Genomic DNA, 21,562 nt, shown 5'->3' on the forward strand with positions numbered 1-21,562 from the left:
TCACTGTAAATAGTTATAAATCTAAAATGTTCAACAAATAAGAAGATTCTTTTTTCTAAAAGAGTAAAGATCTAATGTTAAATGCATGTGTCAAGTCCTTAGAAACACTTTAAGACCTTAATTGCTATGATTTAGCAGTAAAAGGATAAAATCGTGAAAACGTAAGAAAATATAATTGTGTTATTAAATAGAAATGTAATAAAATTAAAAATATATTAGTGTGCAACAGTTCCTATTTTCAGTCGGTTAGCATATGATGTTAAAAACAAATTGTTAATGCACTTAATTGTTTTGTAAAAACTTATTTGCCCTCTTTTATCAAACATCATAACCCTCCACCCCCCCAAAATGACTCTACTTCATTTCTGGTCACATGGAATGCCTTCGGGGTGGGGCTATCAGTCTTTTAGGGCGGGGCTAATAGTACATGTCTCATTTCTGCCTTGCCTTTGCGGGAAGAAGTAGTTCAAACAAATATGATATGATTCCCTTTAGCTCCTCATTCTGATCACCATCGGATGGACAGTAATCCTCCACAAATGAGAGCAAACTGTCAATATTTTTAGCGACACCTTCTTCCAAAAATCCAGTTGGTTCCCAAGGGACGAAACTATTTCATTTCAGAAGCAGTTTCAATTGGATATACTTCATGATAGAGGGAAAAGGACAGAGTTAACTTACATTTAATGTCAACTTTTTGTAAAAACAATATTTGTACTATCTGACTTTCTACAAGCTGAACTGGTTTGCTGACTTTAACAGAGCTTTGGGCAGTTATGCTTGGGAACCATCTCCAATGGCCTAAACTAACTTCCAATACAGGTTAGCTTTGGTTGCTTGAGGATGTTTCTTTCAGCAGGGTATAAGCCAAAACAATCAGATGAGACGACTGAAAGATTTCTGTGAGCTTCCTCTACAGAGAGTGATCTAAAGAAGCTCTAAATCAGATTAGCAAAGCAGCTCTAAGCTCTTCACTGCACCAATACACCACATATACAGCAGCTCTAAACGGTCTACCCAGAATTCATCTGAGTAAAACAAAGACAATGTTTATATTAACAGATGATGACTGGTAGAATAACATGACACACATGTTGCTTGCTTCTCTTGCTTATCTTTTGGTGGTCACGATCCAAGTTTGGTTGAGAAACTCAATCAAGTGTAAAAACTTTGATTTGTGGGCATTCTCTGTCATGCCATTTGGTTTGAATAATGCTATATTTGAATCACCTTCTGATGTTGAGACCTTCCTTTTGGAAGTCTTCACCATTCTTAGATGTGCGCTAAGTGCACCTATGGTCATCCCTTGAGGGGTTAACCGTGTGTGTGGTAACGCATTCCTGGTTGTTTGTGTAGAGTGGCTACAGCCCACTCACTGCTCTTTGACTCTATTACCCTTATAAGGAAGGTAGCACCATGGCAACCAGAGGGCTTGAATAGCAGTGTCAAATCCCTGAACACACAGACACACGCTCGCTCACCCTCCGCTACTCAGAGAGAGAGAGAGAGAGAGAGAGAGAGAACAGAGCGAAGCTTGTTGGCCAGTCACCACAGACGCTCGGGTCAGCTGTCTCTCCTGACCGCTGGATCTCATGATTTACTGATGAATGGAGAAAGGCAAGGGACGGGAAGCAGCAAATGGTTAAAAGAGCTTTGCTTTGGCTCCTAGGAATGCTGAGGCCCCGGAGACCATACAGCTGGACAAACCGGCACTAACAAAACAAGGTACTGAAGGAATCTCTCTCTCTCTCTTATATTTGCACTGATATTTTCTTCTGCACGGCTAAAAGGTGCTACTGTGAGAACTAAGTAAGAAGAGAGTTCTGGGTTGTGTTGTTTAAAAGATGACAGACCGAGGAACTTTCTTGAACTTTGATCCTTGAGGAGCAGGGTGGGGGTGACTCTTGAGTGCTGTTTATCATTACCCAGGTTGCCGTCCGCGTGTTTGTGACTCTGGCTTTCTTCCGTTTGGAAATCAACTCTTCACATGCAGTGTAAATAAAGCAGCTTCCTTTGGATTATATGAAGGTTAGATAACCCTTAAGTTTATTGCTCAAAGGCTGCACTTTCATTGCACAGAGGACTGGAGGTCACAGTGCTCAACTTTGTCTTAGATACCTTATATATGTTACTGCTACAATTCTTTATGCGATTGAAGTGTAGATTGTTGGCGTACAGTTAAAACATAAAGCTTTAAAATAATTACGATGTCTCAGTTTATTTAGTAAGAATAGGATGAGTCATGTTTGAGTTCACAGACTTTGGTGTGTTCTGACCACATGCTGAAAAACTCATCTGAAACTCTAGAGGACACACTTGCGGGAATTAGTGGTGTGTTCTTACACGGAAATCCTTGGAACCTGGAGGCTTAATCTAAACTCTCCGTTTGATCTCTGTTTGATTTCACTGCTGTCCCTGAGAAGCAACGGAGACACCAAGAGATCTAATGTGATTTTTAGGTTAATAAAACCTGAGACTGAGTGATTCAAACCATCACAATTTGACCTGTAATACCATCAGCATTTCTAAACAGGACTGCATGGTTGTTAGTACGAAAAGAACTGGTTTAACTTGTTGGTTACTAGGGGGCATGTCGAGTAGGTTTTCCCAGTGTAATGACACAGCTGAGAAAGAGTTTCATTTCATCCCAGTCTCTGAGCTGTGCAGCATGTGGATGAGCTCGTCTTTTCCCCTGAAGTCTGGGTGCGTTTATCTGTAATTTATTGTTTCCTGTGAAAAGGGCGAGGTAAGCTGTCCAACTCTCAGCTGCACATTGATTCAAAGCAATCTTGGGATCTTCAGAGACTTTTTTGTGGTTAGAGGACAAGAAGAAAAGCACCGGGATGAGTGTTCCCCTGACAGGATTTTGATATGACATTTGGCGGCAAAAACATGTCAGCCTGGTAAGCTTCGGAGGTCTTCAGAGGGCTGTTAAACGTGTTTTTTTTCCCTCAGACTCTGACTTCTTCGGCTTACTGTCTGCAGCTTAAAGGGATTCGCTCCAGGGCGGCTCTGAATTCTCGACGCAGGAAGGTTTCTCGAGCAGCTCCTGCTGGTGTACACAGAGATGGCCATGGTGAGCGGGGGATGGGCCAACCCCAATGGCAGTGCTAATGGACTCGGTGAGAAAGGTTACCTGCGGGGGGAGGAGGAGGGAAGCTCGCCCCAGGCAGGGAACAGCGATGTGGAAGGTGGCGAGGAGGACAAGGCCTGCGTGGTGGACTGTGTTGTGTGTGGAGACAAATCCAGCGGGAAGCACTATGGTGTTTTCACCTGTGAAGGGTGCAAGAGTTTCTTCAAAAGGAGCATCAGACGGAACCTCAACTACACCTGCAGGTGAGACACCCACACACACACGTGTATTATTATTTCTATGGTTGAGCACACTAGTTTACGTTTTTTCTGCATACTTAAAAAAATTGTGACTGCTCAGACACAACAGCCAATCACACGCTGTTTCCAGATGCAGCTCAGTAAAGGAATTTGGCTGAACTTTCAGTGAACTCTGTTAACCTCTTACTGACATTTCAATTAGAGTGTGTGTAAGTGAACATGAACGCACTGATGAATCAGAGTCTGTAATAGAGGAGATTAATAATAGTAATTATGTTTTTGTATTAATCATGTTTTGAAAGCTGTTACGACTTAGATTTTTATACCCAAGACGACTATTTTTTTTAAATTGCCCTAAGCAGTTATAATTCATGGATTTGCTAAGGGTTAGTGGTTATAGTGAGAGAAACAAATTAATCTGGAATTTTCAATGCATACACAAGTGAAACTATTGCAATGCAGCAAAGTTTAGCAAAACTGAGAAATATGTAAATAAACAAATGACATGACACATCATCTACATCTACAGAACAAGGACTTGACGCGCATAGGTTAATTAACGACAGGACACTGTGTCCCCAAACCTTAACCCAACCATCCCAGTTATTAATGTCTACATCTTCCCCAAACCTTAACCCAACCATGACAGTTATTAACGTTTACATCTTCCCCAACCCTTAACCCAACCATCTCAATTATTAACGTCTACACTTACTCCAACCCTTAACCCAACCATCAGTTATTAACGTTTACATCTTCCCCAACCCTTAACCCAACTATCCCTGTTATTATCGTCTACACCTTCCCCAAACCTTAACCCAACCATCACAATTATTAACGTCTACACTTTCCCCAACCCTTAACCCAACCATCAGTCATTAACGTCTACATCTTCCTTAAACTTTAACCCTACCATAACCATTATTAAAGTCTCCAAATACTCCAATCCTTTACCCAAACATAAGTTATTAACGTCTACACCAAACCCAAACCTTAACCCAACCATCACAGTCATTAACATTTACACACACTCCAAACCCTAAACAGGGCCGGCGCGTCCATAGAGGCGACCTAGGCGGCCGCCTAGGGGGGCAGTATAGAGAGGGCGGCGTCCGCGACACCTCCCTTACCACCCGTGTCCTCAGTTATGTCCGTGACACCTCCCTCACCACCCGCGTCCTCAGATATATTCGCGCATAGACGACAAAATAGAGAGGGCGGCGTCAGCGACACCTCCATCAGCACCCGCGTGTCCTCAGTTATATCCGCGCATAGCATAGGGTGGCAGAATTGAGGTCCACGACACCCGCGCGTCCTCAGTTATATCCGTGCATAGGGCGGCAGAATAAAGAGTGCAGTGTCCGCGACACCACCCTCCCTCAGCACCTGCGAGTCCTCAGTTATATCCGCGCATAGTGCGCTGGAAAAGAGGTCCGCGACACCTCACTTCATTTTCATAACCGGTCACTTTCACATTGGGGTTGAGGGCGGCGTGATCGTCCTCAGCCTAGAGCGGCAGTTCAGCTTGTTCCGGCCCTGACCCTAACCCAACCATCACAGTTATTAACATCTACAACTTCCCAAACACTAAACCCAACCATCACATTTTTTAACGTACAGCCGTGAGTTGCAGCGGCTTTCTTACATGACGCATTCGCCATTGTACTGTTATTTGCAACCACAGGGAGTGACGTAGTCGCTAGTTGTAATGACAAAACGGATGAGGAAGTCAACGAGTGGAGTTGTATGGTGGAGTTGCTAATTGAATGGATATAATAAGATATCAAACTAATCGTTTGTGGATAAATTTGGAGAAAATTTGTAAAAACATTTGATGAAAATGTTTCTGCCATCTTGCCAACAACATCTCATTGTGACATCTCACATGGTTCAATAGGATCTCGATAACTGCATGTTACGCCCCTTCATGCTACACCCCTATCTTGCAGTCCGCAGACAGATACACTTGGAATTTTCTGCCATTTATTTTGATTCCATTGACAGTTATTAATAAATAGTTACATATTGATTTTATTAAGGTATCACAATTAGCAGCAGCTTTTAATTGTTTTCTGAATAGCTCCAAAACTACACTGTAGCCTGTTGGTTTGTGTTGGATTTAGAACTGTAAGCTAGCATTCTCACTTTTTCCACCTTCAAAAGTGGACAAGATCAAAACGTTTTAGACCCCTTGTAAACCTGCATTATGCATAGTAGTGTAGTGGTAGGTGTGAATTTACACTGGGTGACAGTAGCTATATTTCCATCCACCTATTTTATGTGCATTTTGGATATGTGCATAAAAAAAAACAGATGATGGAAACGCTAAGAAGCGCAAAAGTTTTGAAAATGCACATAAAAAAACATATGCGCATAACAGAGTAGAATAAACTTTTATCCGATAAGAAAAGAAGTGCATAAACTATGATGCAAACACTTTTACCGAACAAATTCCAGTATGTGCATTAAAAAAAGTCATGTGATGTTGTTATAAGAGATCATGTGATGATAAAATGTGTGTGAATAGACAAACCAGCAGGCTGACCGCATTATAAAACATCTGAAATGCTGTTTTCATCATTCTAAAAGGCCTCAACCATTTCAGTATTAGCGTTATTATATTATTAATTACCGCCAGAATCAAGAATGCGTGTTCTCTTTGACTTGTTGGATGGAAATGCTGCTTTATTCGCATGTCTTTTACGATATTCCTGTTTTGTGCATACATTTTTTTGCATCTTTGGATGGAAACATAGCTAGTGCTACCTTTAAATGTGTGTTATGAACAAGCTTTTCTCAAACCGTAGCTCAGCCTTGGCAGTAGCTCAGAACAAAAACAACCTGTTGTAGATTGATGCATTCTGATGCATATAAAAACACAACAGAAATCAAGCTAACTAGGAGCATTGCATTCACATTCTTTGAATATATATAAGCTCTTAGAACACAAATTGGATGTCAACATGTCTTTTCAATAGCTGAACATCAAATTATGATGAATTCTGGTGACTAAGGCTTGCTAATTCAATGTTTTACAATGTTTGCAAACAGGCATCCAAAAACATCCAAAGCATGTCATGGTAGCAATACGCTACATCTTCATTGCCCTCCAAACAACAACAAAAAGTGCTTTTACAGCTGAATGATGCACAAAGATGCCGTACATGGCCATTGAAACACAATTGTGCATGTTGTGTGTATAATTGGCCTCTTGCAGCAGATCTAACATTAGCACTGCTGCCATGGGAACTTTAGGAATGAGTGAACAGAACTGCGTCCTTTGTGTTTGTGCCAAGGTTTCGCCATAATTTACCTGGGAATCACTTGAGAGCTCTTCACGTATGACAGCTCACAAGGATAGAGAGTAATTCACTAAACGGTCAAAAGACAGAGTTATATTTGTTGGATTTTAACAATGCAACCAAAATTAATGTTTTGTTTTCCGTAGAGTTAGAAATTCTATGGCTTAAAATTTGAAGGTCACGGGATTTTACAACCACTCACATTTGTTCATGTAATTAGGTCTATTTTTATTCACTGATATTCTGTATTGTGCATTATGGATCATTTTAAACTCCTTTTAGGCATCATGGCAATTAATTCACATAGTAACTTTACCCACAGTACAAAAACATGTGGTTTGAGTGAATTAGATCAAGTAAATTGTCCATAAGGGGTGGCACGGTGGCTCAGTGGTTAGCACTGTCGCCTCACATCAATAAGGTCGCTGGTTTGAGTCCCGGCAAGGCCAGTTGTCATTTTTGTGTGGAGTTTGCATGTTCTCCCCATGTTTGCATGGGTTTTCTCCAGGTGCTCCCGTTTCCCGCACAGTCCAAAGACATGCTGAATTGAATAAACTAAATTGGCTGTGGTGTATGAGTGTGTTTGTGAATGCACGAGTGTGTATGGGTGTTTCCCAGTCCTGGGTTGAGGCTGCAAGGGCATCCACTGTGTAAAACGTGCTGGACTAGTTGATATTCCACTGTGGCGACCTCTGAATTAGAGACTAAACCGAAGGAAAATGAATGAAATTGTCCAAAGTGTGTGAATGTGAGTGTGTAAATGGGAGAGTGTGTTGGTGTTTCCCAGCTCTGGGGGTTGCAAGAGATAACGTTTTCTCATGGCTGGGTTGAGGCAAAAAAGATATCAGTAAAACACAGTAAAACCTGTGACAGAGTAATTAGTAGATCGTTCTGCCGTGGCGACCGCTGATGAAAGAAGAATAAGTCAAAGGAAAGAGATTGAGTGAATATTAGTCAATTAATAATCAGTGGATTCTTTTTGAATGGTGATTGCCTTTAATTACTGTGAAGATGGCATGTCCATACTTGTGTTTTTGCAAATTGTTATGTCTCAATATAACAAATGCCAAGATAGAACAAGACCAGAGTGTTTTGTTTTATAATCTTATCTGTTCTTGGCATGCAAATTGCATTAAGCAGAGATTTAAATAATATCCAGGGAAGATCTGATTGTGACTTTTTTATTACCATGCAACAGAGCAAAACTAAAAACTGTAAGGTTTAGACAAGCCTGGATTGCCTCAACGGAAGGACCGGGAGAATTCCCTGTGGGCCGGTCAGTTTTTAATAATAATAATAATAATAATAATAATAATAATTCCTTACATATTATATAGGAGGCCATGATGGACAGAAGCCAGTGGGCAGAATTGGCCAGGATGCCGGGGTTAAGGCTGATTTATACTTCTGCGTCAAACGCCGGCGTATGCTAACGCGTCGGGATCACTGACGTGCACCTCTCAAAAAATGTAACTACACGTCGCAACAATGCGTAGCGTAAGCTCTGTGATTGGTCGGCTTGGTAGCGCCGACGAGTCTGGGCGGGACCGAGAGCCGCGCGAATGGCACGAGCGATTGTTTACAAGTGTGGAGTCCCGTGAAGGAGCTCCGGATGGAAAGTTTTGTTCTGTGTTTACCTCATAGTTAAAGTTGTTGCACGTCCACCGGTTCCTGCCTCAAAATGAGCGAGTTTGAGCCACTTGTACATCCAGGAAGTGTTCAGGAAAAGCAAAAAAGCAGAGAAGAAACTCGACACAGAGGAACATTTACACCTCACTGCCAACTAGCGTTTCGGAAGTGTTAATGCAGACCAACAGAGACAGCGCGCAGAAGTATAAATGCACAGCTGCGCGCGTTACCTGCGCCGTGAGTTGCGCCAGTCACTTGACGCAAAAGTATAAACCAGGCTTTGAACCCCTAGTCTTTTCGAAGGACATCCTGGGATTTTTAACAACCACAGAGAGTCAGGACCTCGATTTAACATCTTATCCGAAAGACAGCACTCACTGAGCAGTATAGAGTCCCCGTCACTATACTGGGGCATTAGGACCCACAAAGACCACAGGTTGGGTGCCCCCTGCTGGCCCTCACTAACACCACTTCCGGCAGCAACCTAGCTTTCCCATGTGGTCTCCCATCCAGGCACTGACCAGGCACAGCCCTGCTTAGCTTCAGTGGGCGACCATGTGAGAGTTGCAGAGAGCCAGCTGCCAGCTAGCTTTTGGGCCGCAAGGGCCAGTGTCCCTAGCTGCTTGCACTCTCATAAGTCGCACTTATTTATTTGTCCATAGCCTCACTCTTTTTATTCATTATTTTGCCGCAGCTCCGCTCTTTTTATTTTTTTCTCGCAGCCCCGTAAGCAAAATGCAGCCTGAAGGTTAATGATGACCTTCGACCTCAAACAGCGGCACCTTAGTGAATATAACAATTCGAATAATTAATATTAATGAATATTACACCTTCTCAATGAAAATCAGAAGGTTTACTACATTAATAAATCTGACATAACTTGATCAGAAATCTAAAAAGGGAAGAAAAAGTTTAAGCCATCAATAGAAATTAATACTGTGGTTGAAAGAGTCTTGCAGGTAACTTGACTCTTGCAGAGTCTTGTTTTTTATTCCAAACGCAGCAGCAAAACAGAGCCAATGTGGTCCTGTGGTCAGCACGTTGCGTAAAGACGACGCCAACCTGAGTTCGAGCCTCTCCTGAGTTATTAGTATTATTATTATTATTATTTTTACATTTTTAAAACATATAATTTTCCCCAGAGATGGGTTGCGGCTGGAAGGGCATCCGCTGCGTAAAAACTTGCTGGATAAGTTGGCGGTTCATTCCGCTGTGGCGACCCCGGATTAATAAAGGCACTAAGCCGACAAGAAAATGAATGAAAAGACATATAATACTGTTTGGGCTACTTATGTAGGTGTACATATTTAATTTTTATTTTTTTGTGTGACCACCATTACAAAGGACTGGATATCTATAAAGAATTGTGCACAGAATATATATTCAGATATTGCAGGAAAGGACATTGTGATGTTTTAAAGATTAGTGTTGGAGAATTAGCTACGCTTTAATGTTCTCATTCTTATGAAAAACATTTGAAGTTCTAAAGCAGCTGTGCCCTTGAAAAAGACGTGATAGTGTCATTAGAAACTGAATTGGAAATAAGGTTATTTTAATATAGTCAGTCGTGAACTGATAGGCCGGTCTAAGGCTTGAAACTCCAGGGCTGAAAAGGCGTTGCACTCCGGCCCTGGGTTTACAACTATTCATTTGATACTATTTATTTATACAATTTTTATTTATTTATTCATTTTAATCCTATTGAAAAGTGTTAAACCTTAAATAGTGTTCCTCTCATGTATTATATCATCTCAAAGCTATCTATCCTACATTTACAGATCAAACAGAGAATGTCAGATTGATCAGCATCACCGTAACCAGTGTCAGTACTGCCGTCTGAAGAAGTGCTTCCGGGTCGGTATGAGGAAAGAAGGTCAGCAAACCCCTAGTAAACCATTTATGTATATTATAATATTTATATCTATTTCTTTTAACTCTGATAGTGTAATTTTACTTGCATTATTTAAAACGAGATTTGTTTGGATCATTTTACTGAGTGTTCCCGCCCTCTTTTTTTTCCAGCTGTTCAGCGTGGCCGAATTCCTCCATCCCACGCAGGCATCAGCCCAGCCTCCATGGTAGGAGCAGGTGGTGATGTTGGAGGAGGTCCGGGCATGGGTGCTGATTTTTTTAATGGTCAGCCAGTGTCTGAACTCATCTCTCAACTACTGAGAGCAGAGCCGTACCCCAACAGCCGTTATGGAGCCCAGTGTGGCCAGCAGCTCCAAGGCGCCAACAGCTCCATGATGGGCATTGACAATATATGTGAGCTTGCAGCCCGGCTGCTGTTCAGCACTATTGAGTGGGCCAGGAATATTCCCTATTTTCCTGACCTGCCAGTGTCAGAGCAGGTGGCCCTTCTGAGGCTCAGCTGGAGTGAACTGTTTATCCTGAATGCAGCTCAGTCGGCGCTGCCCCTGCACACGGCCCCTCTGCTGGCAGCTGCAGGGTTTCACTCCTCCCCTATGCCCGCTGATCGCGTCGTGTCCTTCATGGACCAGGTGCGGGTCTTTCAGGACCAGGTGGACAAGCTGACACGACTGCAGGTGGATTCTGTTGAATACAGCTGTCTGAAAGCCATCGCTCTGTTCTCACCAGGTGAGAGATGCACTCCAAAAGTACTGTGTTAGAAAAAATTGCACAAAATTATTCTTTTTTATCAAGATATACATCAAGTAGGGCTGCACAATATTGGGATAAACTGATATTGCTATAAATTCTTTTGTTTTTTTGCAATATACAGTTGAAGTCAGAATTATTAGCCCCCCTGAATTATTAGCGCCCCTGAATTATTAGCGCCCCTGTTTATTTTTTCGCCTTCCCTCCATTAAACAGCGCCCCTGTTTAATGGAGGGAAGATTGTTTCAGCACATTTCTAAGCATAATAGTTTTAAAAACTGATTTCTAAAAACTGATTTATTTTATCTTTGCCTAATGACAGTAAATAATATTTTACTTGATATTTTTCAAGACACTTCTATACAGCTTAATGTGACATTTAAAGGCTTAACTGGGTTAATTAGGTTAACTAGGCAGGTTTGGGTAATCAGGTAAGTTATTGTATAACGATGGTTAGTTCTGTAGACTATCTAAAAAACATTAGCTTAAAAAGGGCTAATAATTTTGTCCCAAAAATGTTTTTTTTTTAATTAAAAACTGCTTTTATTCTAGCTGAAATAAAACAAATAAGACTTTCTCCAGAAGAAAAAAATATTATCAGAAATGCTGTGAAAATTTCCTTGCTCTGTTAAAAATCATTTGGGAAATATTTAAAAAGGAAAACTAAAACCAAAAGGGGGCTAATAATTGTGCCTTCAACTGTATATTGCAATATGAATACAATTTCACAATGTGACTCTAACTCTATTTGGAAAGAATTTGGAAGTTTAATTTGATGGTCTTGATTTTGTAGGGGAGTGAATCTGCATAAAGATAATGATATGTAAAGATATGTAATAAACATATTACAAGCATAAATTAATAAAATAGAACAAATATACAAGTAAACAAACAGTGATTTATGGTTGTCTGAAGAGTCTGAACACAGAGTTTTGAGGTACCGATATAAGATCAATTGTAAAATAACACTGTATGAAACAGTCAACATTTTAAGCAGATCAAAACCTTTCATCAAAGTTGTCCTAAAACTATTGACCTTATTCTAAAATGCGGAAGTGCGCCTGTTTTCGCGATTGTCTTAGAACTTCCGTTTCAGTCGCCTATGGGAGAAATGACAAGGAATAATAAACGGCAAAAAACGGTCAAACTACTTGCTCTACAAACAAATGTTTGCATGACTATACAGACCAAGTAGAATAATATAACAAGGAAATATCAGTTTTTAACATCAAACAGCGAAACGAGCAGTTTTTAATGTCTAAAAATAAATGCAAGTGAATCAGGCGGTCTCGGAGTGATTACTTTGGCGCGGAACAGAGCGCGATTGCCCTGTTCACATATGCCAAATGAACCGCGCTAACTGGGCAAACGAGACACGTTCCGAAACAAAAGTGTAGGTGTGAAAGCACCCTGAGGTCCTGACTCTCTGTGGTCATTAAAAATCCCATTGCACTTCTTAAAAGAGTAGGGGTGTAACCCCGTTGTCCGTCGGATGGTCCATCCTCCATCGGCCCTTATGATCACGGCCTCCCAATCATCCCCATCCACCGAATCCAGGCTGTATCACTGTCTCTCCACTCTCCCTATAGCTATATTATAGATATAGTATGTGGTGAGCGCACTGGCACAGTTGACCTGTGGCTGCCATCGCATCATCTAAGCCAAGTGGATGCTGCACACTGGTCGTGGCATGGAAAGACCCCTCTCATGATTGTGAAGAACTTTAGGTGTATGGCCCTACACAATAAATGTGCTATATAAATCCACATTACTTACTGACTACATTATATTAAGGATGTTTACTTTTAATTTACAAGGCGTTATATATTATTGTTTTTAGCAAGTGTTAAAGTGTTACAGAAACGTAGGCTTTTGAGGTGAACTGTATTTGGGTTAGTCCACGACTTTCATAGAAATGTAGGTCTTTGGGACAAAATATATTGACTTCATCTTAAGTAGCAACCAGCTAACACTCTGCAAATAGCTTAGCAATGTCCTTAAAAACTGTTCAGCAATCAGCTAATGCCATTCAGAATAATTAAGCAAATGCAAATCAATGCTCTAAACTAACACCTTAGTAACATGTATTCAGAATATGTTAGGGTCACACTTTATTTTGATGGTTCGTTTGTTAAATTTAAGTTACATTGCATTTACTTGGAAACTACTTCTCATAAGATTTTAAGTAGATTGTTAGGTTGGAGTTGACATGTACATGACATGTAAAGTTTTTTTAAATGTCTGCTTGGCAGCAGTATTAACAGATATTAAGCAGACTGTCTACTAATACTCAAATGAACCATGCAAATAAAGTGTTACCGATGTTAGTAAAAGCACAGCAATACGGCAAGATCCCCCAAAACACATAAGACATGATTACTTTTCTACGAGCCAATCACAGAACATGCATAACAGATATTAAACTACCTCAGAACACATCAATGATGCCATAGCAACATGCCCAACCCCTTCAGAACATGCTAACACAGAACCAATCAGAAAATGATCATATATCAACATACTGCATGTACTTCAATCATTTTATGAAAGGTATAGCAAGAGGGTAAAACTGTAATAAAAGCATAGCTTTGTGCTAAAACCTTTACGAACAAGTCAGTAAGCACATATAGCAACATGCTAAACCTCTCAAAACACGTTAGTGAAGACATAAGTGAGACATAACATTTCAGAACACATTAGTAAAGACAAGCTACATGCTAAATCCTTTCAGAACATGCACAGTAACATTCAAACTACCCAGAACACATCAGTAAATGCAGAACAACATCCTAAAACCCTTAAGGACACATTGGTAAAATGAGCTACATGCTCAAAACACCTTCTTATCTTATTAAATTTTTTTTGTGTGTGAACAAGGGAGTAGACCTATGAGCTTTCTACAAATTTAAATATTCCAGATGTATTGTTTTGGTCTTACTGCAGTGTGACAGAGAATTTAATGAATGTTTTATATTGTGCTGCGCTCAAATCATGTCAATACACAATTGTAAATAGTAATATGTTGGCTGCACCAAAAAAAAAATGTACGCAACAGTTTGCATCAATATATTCAAGTTACGACAACATCTAACAAAATGAATTTCAGACAACAAACTTTATTATGTTAGCCAAATGACCTTTTCCTCTTTAATAGGAGGCATTTTTACATGACTTAGAAAATTTAGTTTATGCTAAGTACTCTAAAATGAAATTGCTTCAACAATTTTTTTTAAATTAAAATTTCAAACAAATCCAGTGTCATGTACTTAATTACATGCAAGTTTTCCAGTTTAGAACTTAAATAAAGTAGCTAAATTTGTTTACTTTTTGGTTTGTTTTAAAATTTACTGTTCATTTAGTTGCTTGTACACTGAACAAAAATGCAGGGCTGCACACAATTCGTTTATGCTGTCCCAACACAAATCCATTAAGTTACAATAACTTATTTAAGTAGATTGAACATAAAACAATTACATTTCCCAAAAAAATCTTAAGAAATGTGTTGTTTCAGCTCATTTTAAATAAGTAGTTTAAACAAGCAGAAAAAAATATTTTTGTAGTGTAGAAACACATTTAACCCAACATTTTTGTTTTTCAGTAATGTTTTTTTTTGTTTTAAACCAAAGATTTTCATTGCTTTACAAAACAAAAGCATGTACTGTCCCATATAAACAGTATGAAAATAACAAAAAAACATCAGTGTGTGGACTTAAAAATACAAAACAACTCCATATGTGTGGAAAAATAGAGTTATTAACCCAATTTTTTTGGGGTTGCTACAAGTTAAATATTGTTTTAAACTAATTGACAGATATATTTACCTTTAAATTAGCCACATTTTTAAATTGCTGTATTTTCCTGTTGTGAAAATTTAATAAAGTTATTATGGCAACTTAAAAGTTTTAATTTAATCAGCAATATAGATTTTATTAGTTACAACAATGTATTAAACTATGTAGTGGTGACAGACCTCTTGAGCTATTTTTTAGAGTGTGCAGTGTTGCTGTGGATTAGTTTGAAGATGGTGTAAAATTGTGATTTTTCAGAAAACTGGGATGTATAGTCATAGATTTACAAAATACATAAAAAAAATCCAAAGTAACACATTAGTGGGTCTGTCCTCATCACCAGTGTTCAGCATCCATGTGGATAATCCCATAGAAGCTTCAAGACAACAACGCCAATGAGCTCACCCCATGAATTAGGTGGTGAGGAGAGACAGTGATAAAGCCAATTCAATGAATAGGGATTATTTGGAAGCCATGGTAGGTAAGGGTCAATGAAGAGAATCTGACCAGAACTTGAGGGTTACACACATAATGTTTTTACCATGCAGGATGCCAGTGCCATGAGATTTTTTATAAACACAAAGTCAGAACGTCTGTTACGTTTCTCGAGCAGTCAGAATTCTGTCACTATACTGTGCTATTAAGACCTACATAGACACTGACACCTCCTCCAAAACCTACCTGGTCCCAGGTGCGCTCCAAAACAGGTACTGACCAAACTCAACCATGCTTAGCATCGGTGGTTTACAGAGTGATATGGACGCTACTAGCAAGAATGAAGTCGGGCCCCCTGATAGTACAGTTAATACTAATAAACAACATCCCACATAGCAAAATTTCTCTGGCTCAGCTCTGGCCCATACAATCAGGTTTTGCTTGGCCCACATGCCGCAGTGAATTACGGTACATGACTGGACCAAATCTGGCTTCCAGACAAGGGCCAAACACAGACCATATCTGGGCCAAGTCTCAGCCAAGTTAATAACTCATAACTGGGCCTGAACTGGGCCAGATAGGTTGGTGTGTCACGATTGCAATGAAATTGATAAACCCATGGAGTGATGCGCTTTAGGCACACTCTGGGCACGCTTTTTCTCAAAGTGACCTGATTGGTAGAATTTTTTTTCTTTATTCAAAAATGATTTTATTGTATTTTAAATGTGGGTCAAGACTGGCCAAACTCACATGGCCCACTTATCAAATTTTTAAATCTGGGCCAAATACTACATTTTTCATCTGGCCCAAATCTTGTGTGCCGCTTTAAAGACAATGCCACCTCTGCCAAAGCCGGGGCATGTTTGGCCCACATGCTGTATGCCAGTGCCGGATGAATGCCTGCTGTGCCAGCTCTATGCCAAATCTGGGCCAGAATTCTTTGCTACTAGGGATCTCTCTGGGCCCCCCAAAAATAAGTGGACCCAAATGATGCATTTTACAATGCGAACACAGCAGAGCCAGTGTATATATTTTTTTCATGATGAAGATTAGCATCAATGCTAACACAATACATTACGTTCACCTTCCATAATCATGAACTGAAAACACTCACTGAAAGCACTTTGCAACGTGCCAGTTAGTATCGTTCTAACTTTCCCCCCGCTTATCGGTACTCCTAATTATGGCAGTGCTAAATCCATTCAAAATGCCTTGGTGCATGGATAACCGAACTTGATCCTGGAGGGCCAGTGTCCTGCAGAGTTTAGTTCCAACTCTAATTCAACACACCTGAACAGGCTAATCAAGGTTTTACTAGGTATACTTGAAACTTCCAGGGAGGTGTGTTGAGGCAAGTTGGAGATAAACTCTGCAGGGACACCGACCCTACAGGATCGAGATTAGTGACCCCTGCCCTAGGGGCAGTGGGTATTGCACTGGTCACTCTTCACAGAATATAATATTTTAGTTAGTAAGTTAGCATGTTTAAATGTATTATTACAGGGGTGTCCAATCTTGTTCCTGAAGTTCTACCTTCCTGCAGAGTTCAGCTCCAACCCTGAGCAAAACAACTAAAGCTGCACTCACACCCCGAGTGGTCCGGGTGGACTGGGCATAGGGAGCACTGTGAATCTGGCCTGCCCAACCTAATTCCCCTTCCCACCCGGCCTTCACTTATCGATAGCACACCAACAATCTCAAACCCCCCCTTTAACTTACACCCAATTCGCACAGGGCTTCAGCGTCAACACTTTACGGAGGGCATGTCTGAAAGTCTGAAGTGATCATCATAGCAAGATCATCAGCCAATGAAAATAGTCCACAATCGGCTACTGTCCAAGGCAGCAGCAAATGCATAAATTGATCTGATTGGCTGATGCTTCCGTTGGCACTTGAAAAGCTCAGAAATTCTTACCTTCTGCAGTGACTGACTTAGGGCGTACTCACACTATGCTATCCGGACTATGCCCGTTTGAGAAGTGCTCTGAATCAGGCTCAGGCATGGTTTACTTGGCCGGCCCTGGCCCGGTTGGAAGAGGTGTGCCAGAGCGAGGTTTACATGAACCTGAAACTGAAGACGAGATGTGACTTTTAAGGGACAGTTTCATTTGGATTTATTAATCATTTATACTTTTCAATGAACACAAACTGTCGTAGATTATTAAAGACGCAAACCCCTCACTGCATGACAGCTGCACCTTCAGGAAACCTCCTAATTCAAAGTATTTGCATACGGCAAAGTATTTGACTGCGTGTCAAAGCATCCCAAACGACTAAGCTCTGTTTAGGGGGGAGTGACGGAGGAAGAAAAGAGGCTTGGTGTGGGAGTGTCTATTTGGGCGCGCTGAATTTCAGAGTCAAAACACACAACCACAGCGGACAATGTGACTGTGTTTACATGGACATCTGTAGTCGAATTATTTGCCAAATTATTAAATGGTGGACTTTAACTGCAGTTTGGCTCTTTCATTCAGGGTATTCATTCATGTCCCTCCCGACAAACGTGATATTTGATTCGAGGAACTGCTCTAAGCGTGTATTTTTCATGCAATGTTTGATACCACACGGCGAATGAGAGAAAAAAAAACCTCAGCATTTCCCAGAAACTTAGATGCACACGACAGGTAGTGTCAAAAAGCCGCGTGTGTTATTCCGGTCACAAAATCCAACACGAGGTTATAGTTTGGTTGTAACTGTTAGTGCTAACTTGTTTACACTCGGTGCAATAGTTTGTTTGATACGAATAAAATACGAACTGAATAAACAAAGAGCACTGCTCGCTCACTTACCAAATCTGTAGAGACAGGACAATCACCAGCAACTAGAGCCGCGTCTTTATTTAGAGGAGACTACAAGTGAATCCGGATCTCAGCGTTTGCAGATGAGAACAGCTCTCAGGTAAACAATACTCCTCCTTAGACACGTAAGTTATTGTTGTCGCGCGTCGCGTACACTGTTAATCCACACGTTACGCCAGCTGCGCTCTCACAGCGAGAAAATGAAAACAAAACTTAACTGCAGCAAACTATAAAAGCAACACTTCACGCTTGTTTTGCCAACACAACGTGGCGTCTCTGCCATCTACACTCTGACAGTAATGAATATTAATGAAGTTGCACAATAGAGCGTGCTGATTGGTTTGAACCAAGCCTTACTCATGCATTAATGCAACACACTGTAAGACGTAATAAGACACACTCTGGCACAGATGCCCAGTCTGCACGCTGGAATACAACGCTATTATGTCATGGCCGTGACGCAGCTTCAAAAATTCGTTTCAAACCGGATGTATGAATTTGCTTGAAATAACCGTGTGGGACACATATACGACTGTCAACAGCTCAAAAGATGTGTTTTGGTGTTTCGTGACCCTTTAAATAAACTTCCATTCTTATACATACAAATGTGGCAGACTGGAAACGCAAGCTTGTGCAACAAGTTTCGCAATGATTAATCCTACCCCTTTTTGCAGCGTACAACAGAATTTCGCAAGCTCTCCAGAAACATGATTAGGCACCCTTGTATTATTATATAATACAGTATATTAGTTTGTTAACATACATAAACGCTAGTCTACTTACAGATTTTAGTTAGCCCAGTCAGGCCACAAATTTTTCTTCTTGAAAACATTTCTCGCATGTCAGTGCCTAATGATCATTGCATTTGCTGTTGTGATTTGAGCTGTGTTTTAAATGCTGTGTTTCCTGCAGATGCATGCGGGCTGTCGGATCCAGCGCACGTCGAGAGCTTGCAGGAGAAAGCACAGGTGGCCCTGACCGAATACGAGCGGATGCAGTATCCAGGCCAGCCCCAGCGGTTCGGCCGGCTCCTGCTGCGACTTCCCGCTCTGAGAGCCGTTCCCGCCAACCTCATCTCTCAACTCTTCTTCATGCGGCTGGTTGGCAAGACGCCAATCGAAACTCTAATCCGGGACATGCAGCTCTCTGGAAGCTCCATCAGCTGGCCGTATGTGCCTGGACAGTAGACGAACAATCAGAGGACTTGTTCCTATGTCCCATCTCAGGCTGCTCCCATGATTCCACAGTAACTGTGCAGATAGATGTCGTGTGTGGGTTTTGTCGATGGTGTATATATATATATATATGACTAAAGGTGGATGACACATATGTTCCTATGCAGTTTAATTGAGCCATCCAGTACCAGGATACCTCATGTTTTCTGTCATGAGCATCAACAAATTCTCTCAAAAAACATTTGACAAGATGAATGATAAACAAAGGACTGACTATGAAGTATTTGATCCCAAGCTTTAAAAGGAGAACCTTCTTTTTGAGAGCATAGCGAACTACCTTAAAGCTAGTGTAGATTGAGAGTACATTAAGAATCTTTATAACAGACAGCATTTGTGAGTCAAAAATGTTGGGAAATATACTTGAAAAATCAGTGAATGGCTATATTTGGAATGGGATACTAGCATACTCCACACTACTGTATACTGCTTTATATTAAAAATGGTCAAAACGTACGAAATATGCAACATTTCATGTATCAAACAGTACTATGCTACACTGCTGTCACGTGACCTCATGATATTGCATGTTTATGCTGCGCTACATTTAGGATACACTAATCTGTGCAGTGCTGCTCAGGTTATGTTTAGCATATTTTAGCAAATGGTCATCCAGGTATTATACAGATACATACTATGCACAGTGAACATACTATATAATGCAGAGATATTAAGAGTAGTATGTTAGTATGCTGTTCTGAACATAGTCAGTGTCCTCGATTGTCCTATTTAAACAGGTTTTGTGAATTTTTCATTGGGGTGAGGACATGGTTGAGAGTTTTACATTGCCGACAGTGGGAAGTATTAAGTATTTTTGCATTATAAAAATAAAAAGAATAAAACAAGCTCTTATGTAAGAAGAATGTTTATGACGAACATGCATTTTCAGTAGTGTATTACATGTCTAATAAACAAACTGCCAACAGGAGAAAAGGACATTTGGTCAAACTTGTTTGTCTGAATTCTAGATTATTTTTTATAATGAGTGAATTTTTGGGGGGGTTAAATTCATCAGAATAGAACGTGCTTGTGGAAAATGTTGAGAAAAATTACATGCTTTAAAAAAATACTTGTAATTAAAATAGGGCGACATGGTGGCTCAGTGGTTAGCACTGTTGCCTTAAAGCAAAAAGGTCGCTGGTTTGAGTTCCAGCTGGGTCAGTTGACATTTCGGTGTGGAGTTTGCATGTTCTCCCTGTGTTGGCGTGGGTTTCCTCCTGGTACTCCGGTTTCCCCCACAGTCCAAAGACATGCGCTATAGGACAACGGAATAAACTAAACTGGCCATAGTGTATGTGTGTGAATGAGTGTGTATGGATGATTCCCAGTACTGAGTTGCAACTGGAAGTGCATCCGCTGTGTGAAACATATGCTAATAATTAATCATAATAATTCCTTACATTTTTATAGAGCTTTTCTAGAGACTCAAAGCGCTTTACACAATGGGGGGAATCTCCACATCCACCACCAGGATTCATCTGGATGACGTGATGACAGCCATATTGCGCCAGACCGCACACCAGCTGATTGGTGGAGAAGAGACGGAGTTATGAAGCCAATTATGATATGGAGATGGTTAGAGGCCATGATGGGCAGAAGCCAGTGGCAAAATTTGGCCAGGATGGTGGGGTTAAACCCATACTCTTTTTCGAAAAACTTCCTGGGATAATGACCACAGAGAGCCAGGACCTCGATTTAAGATCTCATCCAAAACACGGTGCTCACTGAGCAGTATAGAGACCCATCAATATACTGGGGCGTTAGAACTCACATAGAGGTTGAGCGCCCTCTGCTGGGCTCACTAACACAACTCCCGGCAACAACCTAGCTTTCCCATGTGGTCTCTCATCCAGGTACTGACTGGCCGGCTCACACTATGTAATTTGTTTTATAATCCTGACTGATTGTAGCATGTCAGACTGCATGAACATGGCTCCCATGCCACACTGAAAGATCTCAGCCATCTTAATGTCAGACTGAATGACAATGAGGATGCACCAAACAAGGAAGAAAACTCCCCCGGAGGTTGATGTCATCTACCCGTGACACTTTTACTATCCCACGTTCTGAAATGATTCCTCACAGCAAACTTAAACAACCAGTAGCAGCAATTTTGCACAGCATGCCTCAATAATAAAACCAGCAAGAAAAAAACTGTTTTGACATTTCCCCGCGGTCATTTGAATTGTTTCATGGGTTGCGTCATCTGATTCTGCGCTCCTATTGGTTCTTGGATTCACGTTCATCTCAGCTGTTGTCACACTGCAGGAAAGTGTCTGAAACCTTCTGAAACTGCCAGAACTTCATCAGAGGGAAAAGCTGATAGCAATGGCCATTAAGCAGCTTTCAGTGAACATGTCAAACCAACGATCAAAGACCACAGATTTTAGCCATGGAGTTCAGGAATCTTTTAGGATTTTCCAAAT

At 40.8% G+C, this 21,562-nt stretch overlaps 2 protein-coding genes across 12 annotated transcripts in view; both read left to right on the forward strand.

Moving 5' to 3' along the window:
• Nucleotides 1–21,562, forward strand: part of ranbp3a (RAN binding protein 3a) — a 1,280,039-nt gene that overhangs the window by 212,258 nt on the left and 1,046,219 nt on the right. The gene's annotated exons all lie outside the window — the stretch shown is intronic.
• On the forward strand, nucleotides 1,529–20,072 carry nr2f6b (nuclear receptor subfamily 2, group F, member 6b). Of its 7 annotated transcripts, none has more exons than XM_087272109.1 (6): nucleotides 1,544–2,028; nucleotides 2,741–2,903; nucleotides 2,986–3,336; nucleotides 10,043–10,137; nucleotides 10,287–10,862; nucleotides 18,817–20,072. In XM_087272109.1, exons 3-6 carry the CDS (start codon nucleotides 3,068–3,070, stop codon nucleotides 19,089–19,091), a joined length of 1,215 nt encoding a protein of 404 aa, XP_087128235.1. In that variant the 5' UTR covers nucleotides 1,544–2,028; nucleotides 2,741–2,903; nucleotides 2,986–3,067; the 3' UTR covers nucleotides 19,092–20,072. The 7 variants fall into 7 exon arrangements, with proteins under 7 accessions (NP_998404.1, XP_087128235.1, XP_087128232.1 ...); XM_087272106.1 differs by having other exon boundaries at nucleotides 1,544–1,725; nucleotides 10,043–10,152; XM_087272108.1 differs by having other exon boundaries at nucleotides 1,544–1,725.

The sequence above is a fragment of the Danio rerio genome, chromosome 11 (genome assembly GCF_052040795.2).
Source record: "Danio rerio strain M-AB ecotype USA chromosome 11, GRCz13ab, whole genome shotgun sequence".
Classification (NCBI taxonomy): Eukaryota; Metazoa; Chordata; class Actinopteri; order Cypriniformes; family Danionidae; genus Danio; species Danio rerio.